Here is a 15,737-nt window from a genome sequence, read left to right as displayed (position 1 = left end):
GACTTTGGGTTGAAAGTCAATTTTATCTGATATTAAAATGGCTACTCCAGCTTGTTTCCTGGCACCATTTGCTTGTAAAATTGTCTTCCAGCCTTTTACTCTAAGGTAGTGTTTGTCTTTGACCCTGAGGTGTATTTCCTGTAAGCAGCAAAATGTAGGGTCCTGTTTACGTATCCATTCAGTTAGTCTGTGTCTTTTTATTGGGGCATTAAGTCCATTGATGTTAAGAGATATTAAGGAATAGTGATTGTTACTTCCTATCATTTTTGACGTTATTTTTTAAATTTGAATGCTTAACTTCTTTTGGGTTTGATGAAAGGTTACTATCTTGCTTTTTCCAGGGTGAAGTTTCCCTCCTTGTATTGGTGTTGTCCTCCTATTATCCTTTTTAGGGCCGGGTTTGTGGATAGATATTGGGTAAACTTGGTTTTGTCATGAAATATCTTAGTTTCTCCATCTATGGTGATTGAGAGTTTTGCTGGATATAGTAGTTTTGGTTGGCATTTGTGTTCTCTTAGAGTCTGCATGAGATCTGCCCAGGACCTTCTAGCCTTCATAGTCTCAGGTGAAAAGTCTGCTGTGATTCTGATAGGTCTTCCTTTATATGTTACTTGGCCTTTTTCTCTTACTGCCTTTAGTATTCTTTCTTTGTTTAGAACATTTGGTGTTTTGATTATTATGTGACGGGAAGTATTTCTGTTCTGGTCCAGTCTGTTTGGAGTTCTGTAGGCTTCTTGTATATTCATGGGCATCTCTCTCTTTAGGTTAGGGAAGTTTTCTTCCATAATTTTATTGAAGATATTTGCTGGCCCTTTAAGTTGTAAATCTTCACTCTCCTCTATGCCTATAATCCTTAGGTTTGGTCTTCTCATTGTGTCCTGGATTTCCTGGATATTTTGGGTTACAAGCTTTTTGCATTTTGCATTTTCTTTAACTGTTGAGTCCATGGTTTCTATGGAATCTTCAGCATCTGAGATTCTTTCTTCTATCTCTTGTATTCTGTTGTTGATATTTGTATCTCTGTCCCCTGATTTCTTCCCAAGGCTTTCTATCTCCAAAGTTGTCTCCCTTTGAGTTTTCTTAGTTGTTTCTACTTCTGATTTTAGATCCTGGATGGTTTTGCTTAGCTCCTTCACTTGCATGTTTGTGTTTTCCTGTAATTCTTTAAGAGATTTTTGTGTTTTCTCTTTCATGAGCTCAGCCTGTTGACCAAAGTTCTCCTGTATTTCTTTAAGAGATTTTTGTGTTTCGTCTTTCATGACCTCAGCCTGTTGAGCAAAGTTCTCCTGTATTTCTTTAAGTGTTTTTTGCATTTCCTCCTTGTTGGCTTTTGTATTCTCCTGGATTTCTTTCAATGATTTTTGTGTTTCCCTTGCAAGGGCTTCTAACTTTTGATCCATTGTCTCCTGAATTTCTTTATGTATGACCTTCATGTGTTCCTGTACCAGCATCATGACCAGTGATTTTAAATCCAAATCTTGTTTTACTGGTGTGATGGGGTATCCAGGACATGTTGGTAGAGGAGAATTGGGTTCAGATGTTGCCATATTGCCTTGATTTCTGTTAGTGACGTTCCTGCGTTTGCCTTTTGCCATCTAGATCTCACTGGTGTTAGTTTATCTTGTCAGTGCTGGACTCACCAGTGCAAGCTGCCCCTTCCCAGTTGGCCTCTGGTGCACAGCTTACCTCCTGCACTGCTTGTAGACAGTGTGCTGCTGCCCAGGCTGTTCAGATCCCAAAGCAGGCACCGGAAGGCTCCCGCTGGGGCCCGCTGGATTCACTGGAGCACACTGACTTCTCCCAGCTGGCCGCCCGGAAGCCCAGCTAGCCACTTGCAGGACTTGGAGATGTAATGCTGCCGCCCAGACTGATCTGGATCCGGAAGCGGAGAGAGTAGAGCTAAGGGCTTCTGCGTGAGGCCTTGCCCCAGATTGTGTCTCAGTCTGTCCGATTCCTGGAGTACGGAACCAAGATGGATGCTCCTCTCCTGACTGGTGGGAGGCTGAGTTCTGAAGTGGCCTCCGTGCAGGAAAGGCGCCGCACAACTGCAGCTGCTTGCTGTCCGGCTGGTCAGCGAAGGTCAGTGGTCGTGGGCGCAGGGCCTAACTGGTCCCTGTGACGCCTTGGTTCGACTGCTGATGGCCCTTCCGCTGGAGCAGCCACTGCTGCCGCTGCTGCCGCCGCCGCCGCCGCCGCAGCCGCCTCCAAGTCAGTGGTTTTATCCAGTTCAGAGCTCATCAGAGCTGCCTGGTCATACAGCGAGCTATATAGGTCAGAAGCATTTACCACTTCTTTCCCCCATTTTTATCAGCAACGTTTGGTAACAAAGTTGAATCATTTGGGGAAAAAAATGTATACTATCAGTGAAACATAGAATTAAATAAAGTCAGAGATAATGAAAATGCTTAAAGCAAAATGACTTAAGGCCAGATAGATTAGGGTCTTAATCATCCTTTGTGTGAACTATTGACAGATTTGCCAACTGATGACCTCACCAGTCAAGGTCTTTAGTCAGCCCCCTTTTCTGTATCTGCATCCATTCATCACATAGTTTAAACTAAGCACCAAATATTCTAGCTTGCTTGGCATGTCAGCTCTGCCATAGGGTCATATAAATACCCTGTGACTCAACATTTCTTTTCTTTTTTTTTTATTCTTTATTTGAAAAATTTTTATTAGATATTTTTCAATTTACATCTCAAATGTTATCCCCTTTCCTGGTTTCCCCTCAAAAACCCCCTATCCCATGCTCCCTCCCCTTGCTTCTCTGAGGGTGTTCCCCCACACATCCACCCATTCCTGCTTCCCTGTCCTGGCATTCCCCTACACTGGGGCATCAAGCCTTCCCAGGACCAGGGGTCTTTCTTCCCATTGATGTCCAACAAGGCTATCCTCTGCTACATATGTGGCTGGAGCCATGGGTCCCTCTATGTGAACTTTTTGGTTGGTGGTTTAGTCCCTGGGAGCTCTGAGGGGTCTGATTGGCTGGTATTATTGTTCTTCCTATGGGGTTTCAATCTCCTTCAACTCCTTAAGTCCTTTCTCTAACTCCTCCACTGGGGACCCTGTGCTCAGTCCAATGGTTGGCTGAGAGCATCCACTTCTGTATTGGTTAGGTTCTGGCAGAGCCTCTCAGGAAACAGCTATACCAGGCTCCTGTCAGCAAGCACTTGGAATCTACAAAAGTGTCTACAGTTTGGTAACTGTATATGGGATGGGTTCCCAGGTGGTGCAGTCTCTGGATGGCCTTTCCTCCAGTCTCTGCTCCCCACTTTGTCTCTGTATTTCCTCCCATGAGTATTTTGCTCCCCCTTCTAAGGACTGAATCATCCACACTTTGGTCTTCATTCTTGAGCTTCATGTGGTCTGTGAATTGTATCATGGGTATTCAAAGCTTTTGGGCTAATATCCACTTATCAGTGAGTGATGTTCTTTTGTGTGTGTTCTTTTGTGACTGAGTTACCTCACTCAGGATGATATTTTCTAGTTCCATCCATTCTATCCCTTAGTTTCTTTTCTGGACTGATTTCAGAGTTAAATAACACTACAGGGGCTGAGGATATGGCTAGTTGTTAGAGAGATTGCACCCCATACATAAAGCCCCAGGTTCTATCTTCAGCACACATGAACAGGTAACATTTGTAAGCCCAGCATTCAGGAAATGGAGGCAGTAAGCTCAGAAATGCAAGGTTATCCTCAATTACCTGATGAATTTAAGGCCAGCCTGAGCTAAATGAGACCCTCTTTCAAAATAAATGGTAGATGATGGATGTAATCATAATGAGAACTGAAGAATAAGATGATAAAAAGCAATCAAACAATAATATTTTACCACTTATATATGATTCCTCTAGAAAGAAAGTGTTGTAGAATGAATGCATTGGTGTGGCACATGCTTTCCAATCTGTAGTTATTTATTGAATGTCTCCATCATTTGTTGTGTTCAGAATGTAAGAGAGGAGATGGGGGCAGGAAGATACCTGGGGCTATAGTGTACACATAAACACATACAAACCGGAAAAAAGTTAATGGCCAACTAATGAGAACTGGATTAATCAAAGGGTCTCCTTTGAGGTCAATGGATTAGAATGAACATTAATGGGTATTTCAGTGCTATGACATCACAGTCACAGGGGAGAAGACTGCATAAGGACAGGGACACACGGGATTATTTATAGAATTCTGTCTATTTCCTTGATGGTTGAGCCTAGGTGTCAGTAAAGACTCCAAGAGTGCGTGTATCATGGAACTGAAGGGTGAAAAGTGGAAAGCTCACTTTTTGCATACCTGGGTATGAACACAGTGTTGACTTTCATAGAAAGATTCTTGTGAGAGTATTTGATCCTTCCAAATAAAGGATCCTTCCTATTTGCCCCTGGATGGTGTACGGGTGTAAACCTGACTTTTAAAGTGAATACTGGAAATCCAAGCTCACTTTGCTGACTGCACATCTCCCCAGACCCCATTGGAACTGCTAGAAACCTTCGAACCCTTAGAAAGTTGTTGCTGCAAACAGGGGCTTCACACTTTTATTTTAGCCAGGAAGGTAGTATCCTTCAACTACGCCTCCATGTTGCAGAACTGTGAGATGTTAGACTAAAGATTTTTAGCTATGAAGTTTGAAGTTATTTGTTATGTCACGGTGAGAGACTAATACAGCCTGGACTCCTGATGACATTTATCTACATTCAAATCTGAGATTTTTCTCCAATATTTTTCTTCTGTGTTTTGCCCAAAGCAAAGTACTGTTTATAGTCAAAACCCTTATTTCCTCCCTGTTATATTCCTGCCCTCTGAATACAAACAGCACAAAGCAGAAAAGCCAAGACCCGGTATAGACTTCCCCCTTCACTCAGCACCTTATCCAGGAGAGCACACTTCAATTCTGCCTTTTCCAATATGCTTCTTCTTTCCAGGAAAAACTCTAGATCAACTCAGCAAGATAATGACCTAATTACCTCAACTGATGCCAGAAGCAAATACATGATAGACTAGAATGTCTTCAGGGCCATTGCAGCCAATAAGTCAGCTAACCTTCAATACAGTGCATGAAGGATAAAATCTAAGATAGTTATTTTAAGATTAGACATAAATATACCTGGTATCTGTGTGCAAGCTATGCAGAATGAGTTACATTTCCTGTTAGAAATGTGATGATTTAAATGCTGTGCATAAGATAGGTCAATTTAAGAACATAGTAAAGCATTCCTTTTCTGGGCACCCCCTCATCAATGAGTTCATTTAATTTCAGAATGAAGTTGAAAATTAAAAGTTTAGTCATAGATAATGTTGCTAACACGTGTTTAAGAAGAGGGAGCGTTTAGTAAGAGAATAACAGAAAAAAAACGTACTTTAGGATTTGCTTGCAGTTAGTACTTTATTTGAGTTCAGATACATGTACATAGCAATTTGAAACCTGTCTGTCTGTATCTCATCTCTTTATTCTCTTCATCCTCTCTGAGCCCTTCATAGTTTGTTTCTGGAGATCAAAGGTCAGAATCTGATGTGGGGGTTGAATGTGTCCCTTTGGTAAATGCCAGGATTTCTGTGAAGGTGCTGGAGGCTGTGTCAGAGCTGGGGTTTAGGTCACAGAGGTCAGACTTTTAAAAAAAAATGTATTCTATGCCCTTAAGGTGTAGAAGGTTGGTGGGAAGCCAACATTCAGTTTGTTAACATACTAAGGCCTTTGCATAGTGTAAAGATGAGTCAAGTCATTGGAGATCTGTTTAACGGATGGATTTATTCCATTCTGTGATAGTTAAGAGTGAGAAATGTGCCTTTATGCCTGGTTTACTATTTTCAGATCCAATCCCCTTCCGCAGGCTTCCATTTCTTTCTAGTTAACTAACTCTAAATCCGAGGCCTCCAGGGCCTACCCTTGGTCAAACTCACAGCGGTTTTGTGTTTTGTAGAGTGAGATGCAGTCACTGTGAAATGCTTTTATTAGGGAGGGCTGCTGGGTCAATCTCCATACACTTGTGTGAGCAAGCCGCCGAGTGCCATGTGCAACTGAAGATAAGTGAGAACCTATCACAGCACAAGCAACAGCAGCTTCGGACACACAGAGAAGCTGATTACCTCTGGCAGCCATCTGTTTGACTAAAATCTGACTGTATGAGTGTGGCTACCAAGTTTGGAAATGAGCCTACTCCTTATACCTATTTTATTTTAGGTAAAGTCTCTTTGAAATAGCACCATTCGTAAGCACTGCCCCATAGCACATCAGACTCAGCTGAGAAATGACTACTGATGGAGACAAAGTCCTAACTCTCTCGTGTAATCATTCATATTCACAGCAGCAAGCTGTGCTCCTGCAAATACATGCATGTTACCAATCATAACATGTTTCCTTTTAGTAAATTCAGTTAATGTTTTAGGATTTCACAATGCTATAAGTATAATGCCCAATTGAATGTATCTTTCTTTTTTATGAAATGTGTTGGCTGGCAGAGAGAGCTTTGGGCAGCTCTGAGAATTTGTGTCCCTGTAGTAATTTTATTTCTTGAGTGTTCTTTTGAGGCAGTCACTACTGTCTCAAATTTGAAGTGTAAGTAAATAAAATGTTTTATCCAATGTGATCAAATATAGTCAACATGGATGATGTGTTTTTAATTGAAATTTCACTTCAATCAACTATAGATAGAGTCACCCGTTTGTGATTTTTGTTTATTAATGTGTCTTTTGGGGGGGTGCAGCTAGTGCTAATCTTTAATAGTCCTTGTTATTAATTGATGGGAGAAGGGTTTATGGCTGGAATTTTTAATACAGTTGAATAATTTAAAAACAATGTATTTGCTGATGCTAAGAAGCGAGTATCAGTGATATTTTAGAATATATTTAAGAGAAGACCAAACATGTTTTAAATTTGACAGAAATGACCAGCAAAGCCGAGTGGTGAGAATTTCTGGCTTTTTGGAAGAGACCTCTGGCGTCAGGCAGGATGGCTCCTTCTTGTTCCTTCTGTGCACAGGTGTAGAACACTAATGCAGCACGGTCTATGTTCCCTTAAGTCTCTGCCTTGCTCTTAGCCCTCAGCAGAAGTCCTGTCACGGTGTCCTTCTTGATTGAGGAAAGCCTGACATTTTAGAGTCAAGTCTCCAACACATATCATAAAGAGATCATTTTCCTCATTCAAAAATGAAACCAACTGAAAGCAGTGTGGCCGGTTGCCTGTAACTGTCACCAGCCCTAAGGCCTCTGCTTACGCTTGTCTTTTAACAACAAACTGCTTCACCGAAGGCTGGGTAGGAATCTGTGTCTCTTCTATCTACATTGAAAGACTCAAAGGTCTCCCCGGGCTTTAAAGGACCCCAAGTTCCCTTAAGTGCAAGTCTGTCACTGGAACTTAACTCCAGCCTATCTTATGCCTGTTTCAGTTTCTGTTTCTCTGCACTGGACTCTACCCAGAAATCCCCAGGCTATGTATGTAAATGGCTATCATTAAACCTGGCCAGGTCCATCATAGATATATCTCTCACCTTGATTTGAGCCCAATAGGTAGAGAGCTAGAGGCAAGTAGAGGCCGTGTTCTCAGAAGGAGGGATTTGCCATAAAGATGGAAGGATTTACCTCTCAGCCCCCATACCAGGGTCCTTAGGAGGGGATGAGAAACAACTAGAAAGCTGAAAGTCCTCCTATTCTCCCCCAACCTCCTCTGCTTCTCTCTCACCCTCTCCATCCTTGCCTCTCCCTAAGCATTTTCATACTTTCTCTCCTTTGAGCAGTATATCCTGCTCTTTGGCTCATGGAGGAGTGCAGTTGGCTAGTCCACAGTGGTCTTGTTAACACACATGTCAGGCATTCAAAGACTTCAGCCTTCTGAACTCCAATTCCAGAGTCTTTGGGTATTGGGAATGAACTCTGTCAGACATCTAGCTTGGGTTCTGGAAGTCACCTTTCAGCGTGCCTTCCTCTTCTAAGGCCTAGGCCTAGGTTTAGAATGACCTTAGTGAGTGCTAAGGCCTGTGTGTAACATTCTCTGATGCTCTCTAGCTCCCCTCTGCTATGCCTGCAGGGAAAGAATAAACTTTATCCATTCGGCAAGTATTTATCGAACCCTGCTTGGTGCCACACTCAGAGAATACAGTTCACGCTCACCAGTCAAAGCCCACGATCTGGAAGGGAAGCAAAGGACTGTAACACACCAATTAGAAAATGTTCTCAGAGGATGCTGCAGTTGAAAGTGAGGCCGGGTGGGGAGGAAGCTGCTTTTGGACGGCCTGTTTGAGCAATGGGAATTGTGAGCTATACCTGAAAGATGAGCGAAGGCCTGCAAGGTAAAGATGCAAGTTTTTAAAGGAAAAGTAAATAGAAATCTGGTCTAGGAGAAAAGGCGCGCGCGCGCGCGTGTGTGTGTGTGTGTGTGTGTGTGTGTGTGTGTGTGTGTGTAGGGGAAGGAACTATGCTGAGAATAAAACCTGAAGATAAATCTTGGGTATGGATTCGATCCCGGGTAGAAAAACCCTCATTACCCAGATTGATGCTTGCCGTCATTCAATTCATTAAAGAGCAATGTCCAACCTAAACACTGCACGCCACTTTGATGTATGAAATTTAAAAAGCAAGACAAAGAACAAAGTATTGTTGCTAAGTTAGTTTGCCTACTGTATACTGAGCCCTGGGTTTAATGCTTTTGTAGCCCCACATCCTCTGGGCATAGGAGTGCACTGCAGGCCTGTGATCACAACACTTGGGAGGTAGAAGCATAGGACCAGGAATCAACACCATCCTTGGCTACATAGTGAGTTCAAGTCTCTGCTAAGCTACATGCGATATTCTTTATTAAAAAAAAAAATCCAAACAGAAAATTGCGCTAAGAGTTACATTATATATAATCTGGGTTTCAAGGCTATCTGACAAGGTCATCTCTGAGATCGAAGGCAATGGGACTCCAACTAATTTGTTGGTAAATATCAGAAACATTCCAGAATATAGAGGCGAAGTTGTTATACAGCTCCCAATCAGATGAATATTTGCTTCTGTCACATGACATAGGTGTGTGATCATGGAGCATATTCACTCTGTGCTAGATATTATAAACCTAAGATGTCTGACCCAGAGCCCACTGGCTGTTTCTGGCCCAGAAGAGCTATGATATTTTTGAGAATTTTTTCCCTAAGTCAGTTGTATGGTTTTTAGGTGTGAACTTTATAGATGATCATGTCTTCTCTGTCTCAGGGTCAAGAGCATGAGTCAGATGCCTACAACATTTAAGCTGCTTAGTAACCTTGTGAGGTGAGAATTATTATCCCATGATATGACTGAAGAAAATGAGGCTCAAAAATCTCCAGTAACTATGTGTAGCATTTCGAATGAAAATATCCTCTATAGGCTCACATTTTTGAACACTTGGTCCTTAGTTGGTGATGCTATTTAGGAAGGTTTTAGGGGTGTGTCCTTGCTGTAGGGAGAATTTCATTGGGTGAATGGTTTGATGTTTCAAAGGATCCTGCAATTGCAAGGATTCTGTCTTTGTTTAAGGCATTTGTTTCTAACACAAACTCTGGCCTGCTGCTCCAACCACCTCACCTCTGTGCTATCACCATGGACTATTATCTCTTATCTCTCTGGAAATATAAGCCAAAACAAACTTTTTTTGTTGTTTGTTTGTTTGTTTGTTTGTTTGTTTTTGGTTTTGTTTTTGGTTTTTTGAGATAGGATTTCTCTGTGTAGTCCTGGCTTTCCTGGAACTCACTCTGTAGACCAGGCTGGCCTCAAACTCAGAAATCCACCTGCCTCGGCCTCCCAAGTGCTGGGATTAAAGGCGTGATCTTTAATTTTAGCACCACTTTCCTATTATTAATTTATTTAATCTTTTCTTAATATTATTGATGAGAATTATCTTTAACACATATTACAACTTTTTCCCATTTGTGAGAAAGGAAGGAATATGAAATTAAGTATGTATTATGGCACTAATTAATTGAATTTCTTATTATTTCTGTTCAGTTGTAAATGGGCTTATAAAGGATGTGAAGTAGACATCAAGATTAATTTGCTCAATGAATATATGATGTTGCATTTTGTAGAGCCAGTTGACAATTTGTCCATTGTTTTCTATCCTTTCTTTTTGTATATATGAGTGTGTATGTATATGAGTGTAATGTGCATACATGTATGAGGTATATGTGTATGGGTTCAGAAAGTGTCAGGTGTCTTCCTTCATTACTCTACACTTTATTTCTTTGAATTAGATCCTCCTCTAAACATGAAAACTCATAGGTACTAAGCTGGCAGCCAACAACTTAATCTCCTGTCTCTATGCTATGGTTATAGGAACTTGTAAGACCATAACTGACTTATTAATTGGTGCTGTGTTTCAAACTCAGATCCTCATAATCAGGCAGTACTTTCCTACTAAGTTTTCAGTGTTCTGGTGTGTGTGTGTGTGTGTGTGTGTGTGTGTGTACATGCATTATAATGAGTCTGTGTAGTATGTGTATATGTATGCAAATTTTCTTGTGGGAGGGCTCACTTGTATGTACATTTGAAAGCCAAGTGATGATGGCTTGTATCTTTCTTGCTTGCTCTATGCTTTATTTATTGAGGCAGAGTCTCTCACTGAATCCAGAGCTCACCAATCTAGGCGGAGATCCATGTGTCTGACTCTTGCACACTGGAATCACAGGTGATGGGGGCTGCCTTGCCTACCAGGCATTTACATGAGTATTGTGGATCTGAGCGCCAGTCCTCACACTTGCATAGTAACTTTAGGGCATCACCCCAGAGCAACACTGGTGAATTTTATATTTGCTCTCTCTCTCTCTTTTTTTTTTAAAAAAAGGTTTATTTTTATTGCTTACCTGTATATGTGTCTATTTGTGTGTATGTATCCCTCATGAGACAGAAAAGATCATTGGATCGCCTGGAGCTGGAGTTGTGGGTGTCATGAGCCACCATGTAGGTCCTGAAAACCCAACCACAGCTCTCTGCAAACTCTTAACTGATGGACCATCTGTCCAACTCCCTATACTCATTCCTTTTAACTTTAAATTGGACCTATCAGCACCACTTCTGGAACTGGATGGATGTCAGAGGGCAAAGGAGATTAATTCCAGTTGTAATAACATAAGAAATAAAAAAAGAAAGGCTCCAATGGTAACAAACTCCAGCAATAAAAACATCAATAGCTGAGGAGCTTTGAGTGAGGCAGATGCAGTCTAAACCTCTGTGTCCTTAATTCCCCTGATCATGTAAGTTACACATTACCTGTAGAAACATTGCAAACCTGGGAACCCCAGGTAAGCACTTCAGAAACTCTGTTTGTGAGCTGGGATACTAGGAGACAGCACAGAAATATTCCATAGTTGTTCTGTATCAATCACTTTCACACTGGATAGTGAGAGGGATTTTAGTTATGGAGACTCTTAGATGGACTGTTGGTTCCAGTGGATAAGAAGGCTCTTAGATGGGGTGCACTTTCAAGTCCACTGTAATATAGCTGATGACAAAATTTGAACTATCTAGACAAAGCTCCCAGGTTGGTTCTTTTTGTTGTAAGAAGGCAGGAACAACATCTTCAAGAATCAAGTTCCTTTTGTGAACATGTCACATGAGGTCTGCATATTCTATTCCAGTGGGTAGTTTTGCTTATATTTGTTTCGTGTCTTGAATTTCATTTTCCAGGCACTTTGGAAAGGCATGAGACAGGAGAAAGAGCAAGGATTATTCTCAACTGTGGTGACGATGCGCAGCTTGTCAGATCTGAGCCTACACTGTCAGTGGCCGCAGAGACACACAAGCACAAAAGTGTAGAGCAGAAGTCATCCAACCCCCACCAGCCTGGCCCAGTCCCCTGCCCTGCTTTGCAGCTGCAGTCTTCATGTAAGGTGAGTCTGCATCTATGCTGTGCTCCACAAGAGCATAGAAACTGGGGTAAGAAGCAATGTGGCCCTAATCCCTCTGCACAGAACTAGGGAGGCAGGAGACGTCATCTGCCCAGGGATGTTGGGTGGAACAGGATAGGCGAATCTAACTCTAAAGTGAGTGTTATCCTTGTGATGACATTTGTGACAGTAGAGTTTTCAGCTTCTGAAAAATTAAGTTACTATTCCATCAACTCAAATTTTAGGGTTTTTTTTTTTATTGGTGGTGATTATATTCTGTAGTTGCGATCCATTTTTAATTCTTCAGTTGAATTTATTTAGTTTCTTTTACTCAGGTTTGCTGCCCATTTGCACCAGCCTTATTATTTTTATTTTCTCAGCATGTTATAGTGAGTTCACATAGTTTCTTTAAGATATTATTTTCCATTCTTATCCTTCATGCTATCTTCTTGGTATTTTTACCTGTGCCATTTGTATGCATGGCCATACTTAAGGTTTTTTTCACGTAAATATTTGTTCATAATGTTATGCAGCATATTTTCAGTTTTAAGGGCCACTTTATATTCTACATTTTATTGTTCTTATTGGTGACATAAATTATTTTCTAATTAATAATTTATATATACATTTCCAATAACGCATTCAAACATGGAGACTTTTAGAAAATCTAAGTAGGGGGCTTGAGAGAAGGCTCAGTGGTCAAGACACTTGCTGCTCTTCCAGAGGACCCATGTTTAGATCCCAGTATCCACATGGCCCTCGCAGCTGGGTGTAACCATAGCTCCAGGGACCTGGGGCCACTGTCTTCCTTAGGCATGTGCCCTCACATGCATGTACCCCATGTGTAGACACTTATACATAATTGAAAATAACCTAAATAAAATAAGATGAAAATTCTTTGACATGTGGGAATTAAATTAATTCAACACCTAGTAAGTCTGTCACCAGCACAGTGTTGACTTGCTAAACAGTGAGAAGTCTGACTGGGATCACAGTGCTTGAACATACAGTCTCAAAGTGCAAAGCTGGATGACTGCAGAGCACAGATCTTGGTACAGGGCCCATGGTCCTTGTGATGCCAGCCTCGCTATACTGACTGGTTCACACTGCTCTGAAAGTCAGATATGGTCACTTCTCAGGCCTATCAGGCCAGTACTTCAGCAAGTCATGCTTGAAAAAAATGAAGATCTCCTAAAGAGTGTATTTCTCCTTTTACTATTTCATTCAATCTATGTCAGTTTATATTTTCCTTCTTTAAGTGTTAAGCCCATAGATAGCAATAGCATGATTTTCTACCTTTTCATTGTTTTGAGATTGCCAAATGTGCTCTTTGTATTCATTCATTCGTTCATTCATTAATTAATTCATTTATTTTGGTCTATGTGTATGGACATGTTGTATATGCAGTGTCTATAGAGGCCATAAAAGGAGATCAGATTCCCTGGAACTAGAGTTACAGATAATTGTAAAGATACCATATGGGTACTAGGAACTGAACCTAGACACTCGGAAGAGCAGTCGGTGTTCTTAACTACTGAGCGATTTCTCCAGCACTATTGCTTAGCATTCTTTTTTTTTTTTTTTTTGTGAGTCAAGTACTTTATTAACTGACCATCGCTTTCCATCTTTTTTTAATATTTTTATTTTCTATATTCTTTGTTTACATTCCAAATGATTTCCCCTTTCCCGGATCCCCCCTCCCCATATGTCCCATAAACCTTCTTCTCTCCATCCATTCTCCAATCACCTCCCTCCTTTTTTACTCTGTCCTTATATTCCCCTCCAGTGCTAGATCAATCCTTTCCAGGATCAGGACCTTCTCCATACTTCTTCATGGGAGTTATTTGTTATGCGATTTAGCATTCTTAACAGGAAATCAAGATTTTTGTAAGGATGCTTCTGTAGCTATAATAGCATTTCAATTGAATCATATACATGGTTGGAACTATCATAATGACATGGACCATTTTGTATAATATGCATACCTCATAGTAGAGTAGGGCTTGTTCTGGAATGGTAGATAAAATCTAGATATCCTTTGACCTGTGTGTTTCAGAGGCAGAGGTATAAGGTCTATAGGAAAAAAAAAATCACTGTTACTGGGTACCAGCTTTTCTGCTTGGATTCCCAGAAGGTAGATAAGCTGACTATTGTTTCTTTCTGAAGCTCGGTTACCCTTTAGGTAGTGGAAACAGTGTATACACATTTCATTTTCTGTATATAATTTTGTTTCTTTCTCGACTCCAGGAAGCAATAAAATACGCCCTGGTCTTGTCATCCTGCTTGTAGGCTGATGTCCACTCTATTTTCTAGTTGTTACCCTTTACTGGAGCAGTCTACAATTTCCAGCCTTTGTTCTTTGTAGTGGAGAAGTAAAAGAGACAGGACAGTTGCCTCTTTTCCTCTTCACACTCCTGCTGTTACTAGATGTGGTGTGACTGTGTGTTCTTCTATGTATGCTTCTCTTCTGCCCCTTCAGTTATGTGCAAGATGCCTTCATTGTCTCTCAGTCCTGTGTTGTTTTAGCAATATCTTAGAGTCAGGGTGTTGAGCTCATTTTATCTCAAAGTATGACATTCCAAAGGTAAACTTGTACATTATTAATATACTTCTGTGTGCATGTGATGTACATGTGAGAGTATAGGCACACATGTCCTGATGTACATGTGAAGTTCCTGGTCTTTGCCACCCACATTGCTTAAGATGAGGTCTCTGTGGTTTGCTGTCCTGTATGCTACTCAAGGTAGACGTACTGCAAGCTTCTGGGAGTTTCCTTCTCTTCTCTCTTCTCCTCTCTTCTCAACCTAGGAGCACTGTGATTACAAATGTCTGATACTGTGCCCAGTTCTTCCATGAATTCTGAGAGCTCAAGTTTAGTTTTCTGTATTTGTAAAACTCTATCCACCAAGTCATCTCCTGGCTCATAAGAGATTTACTATATAGTAGATGCTTCATGGATTTCATAAAAGAAAAAAAGCTTCAATCATACTCATTCTGTAAGTGAAGAAAATGGGAGCTTTAGATCATCTAAGATTGTGTTGTATCTGTGCTCCTGTTTGTGTGCATGTGTTAATGATGTTAGTGCAGTACAGGCAGGATACTGGATTGCCATGGCATAGACAATTCAGACAGAACGGAAGATTTAGAGCTCAATGTTGGCTAATATTTAGACATTTCTAGAATGTTTGATTCAGTTTTTCTTCATTCATTTGGGGAGTACATATAAATGGGGAGAGCAGGTTGTGAAAAGAACAGAAAATGTTATAAACATCATTTTAAAATATATCCACTTTGAATTCCTGGAGGTGCTGAATCTACTGTTAGACAAAGAGAGATCTTTGGAATGAGAGGAGGAGAGTCAGTCTTAAAGGATTTATAGGATACAATAACCATATTGGTGTTGGGAACTGTTGTTCTTAGATTGAACAAGAGGATAAAATAGCAGTGGGAGAAGTTGAACTGTGAGGTAGAGACTAAAACCATTGCTATATGACAGTGATCTTTGCGGCTACTGGTATTTTAAGAAAAAAGTCCCATTTGTGCATTGGTTGGCTGGTTGGTTGGTTTTTGTTTTATAAGTGTATGTGTTCAGGTTTTTTATTATGCTTATTATCTATAAAATGGATAAAAGAATAAACAGGATTATTTTAATGGACAGAACTTATGACACTTTCAGTGCCTTGAAAACTCTGCTGAACCAAGCAGAACCTGTCTCTTCCTGCTTGCTTTCTTGCTTGTTTGCTTGCTTAGAGTTGTCTCATCTAATGTGATGATGTTGAAATAAACACCTGATAGTTCAAGTTGGTGTTTTGGATATACAATTCAACACCACAATACAATTCAACAATACAATACACATTGTTACACACATGGATATGTGAGATTAAATAAAAAAATTATTCGACCAATTTT

The 15,737-nt window shown here is 40.7% G+C and overlaps 1 protein-coding gene across 3 annotated transcripts in view; it reads left to right on the top strand.

Annotated features, from left to right (window-relative positions):
* Positions 1-15,737, top strand: part of Wdr72 (WD repeat domain 72) — a 159,177-nt gene that overhangs the window by 35,623 nt on the left and 107,817 nt on the right. For all 3 annotated transcript variants that reach the window (XM_052187808.1, XM_052187807.1, XM_052187806.1), the window contains exon 13: positions 11,626-11,828. In XM_052187808.1, the coding sequence (XP_052043768.1) occupies positions 11,626-11,828 (203 nt within the window). The remainder of the gene's footprint in view (positions 1-11,625; positions 11,829-15,737) is intronic.

The sequence above is a fragment of the Apodemus sylvaticus genome, chromosome 7 (genome assembly GCF_947179515.1).
Source record: "Apodemus sylvaticus chromosome 7, mApoSyl1.1, whole genome shotgun sequence".
Taxonomy (NCBI): Eukaryota; Metazoa; Chordata; class Mammalia; order Rodentia; family Muridae; genus Apodemus; species Apodemus sylvaticus.
This window is presented reverse-complemented; position numbering and strand designations above follow the sequence as displayed.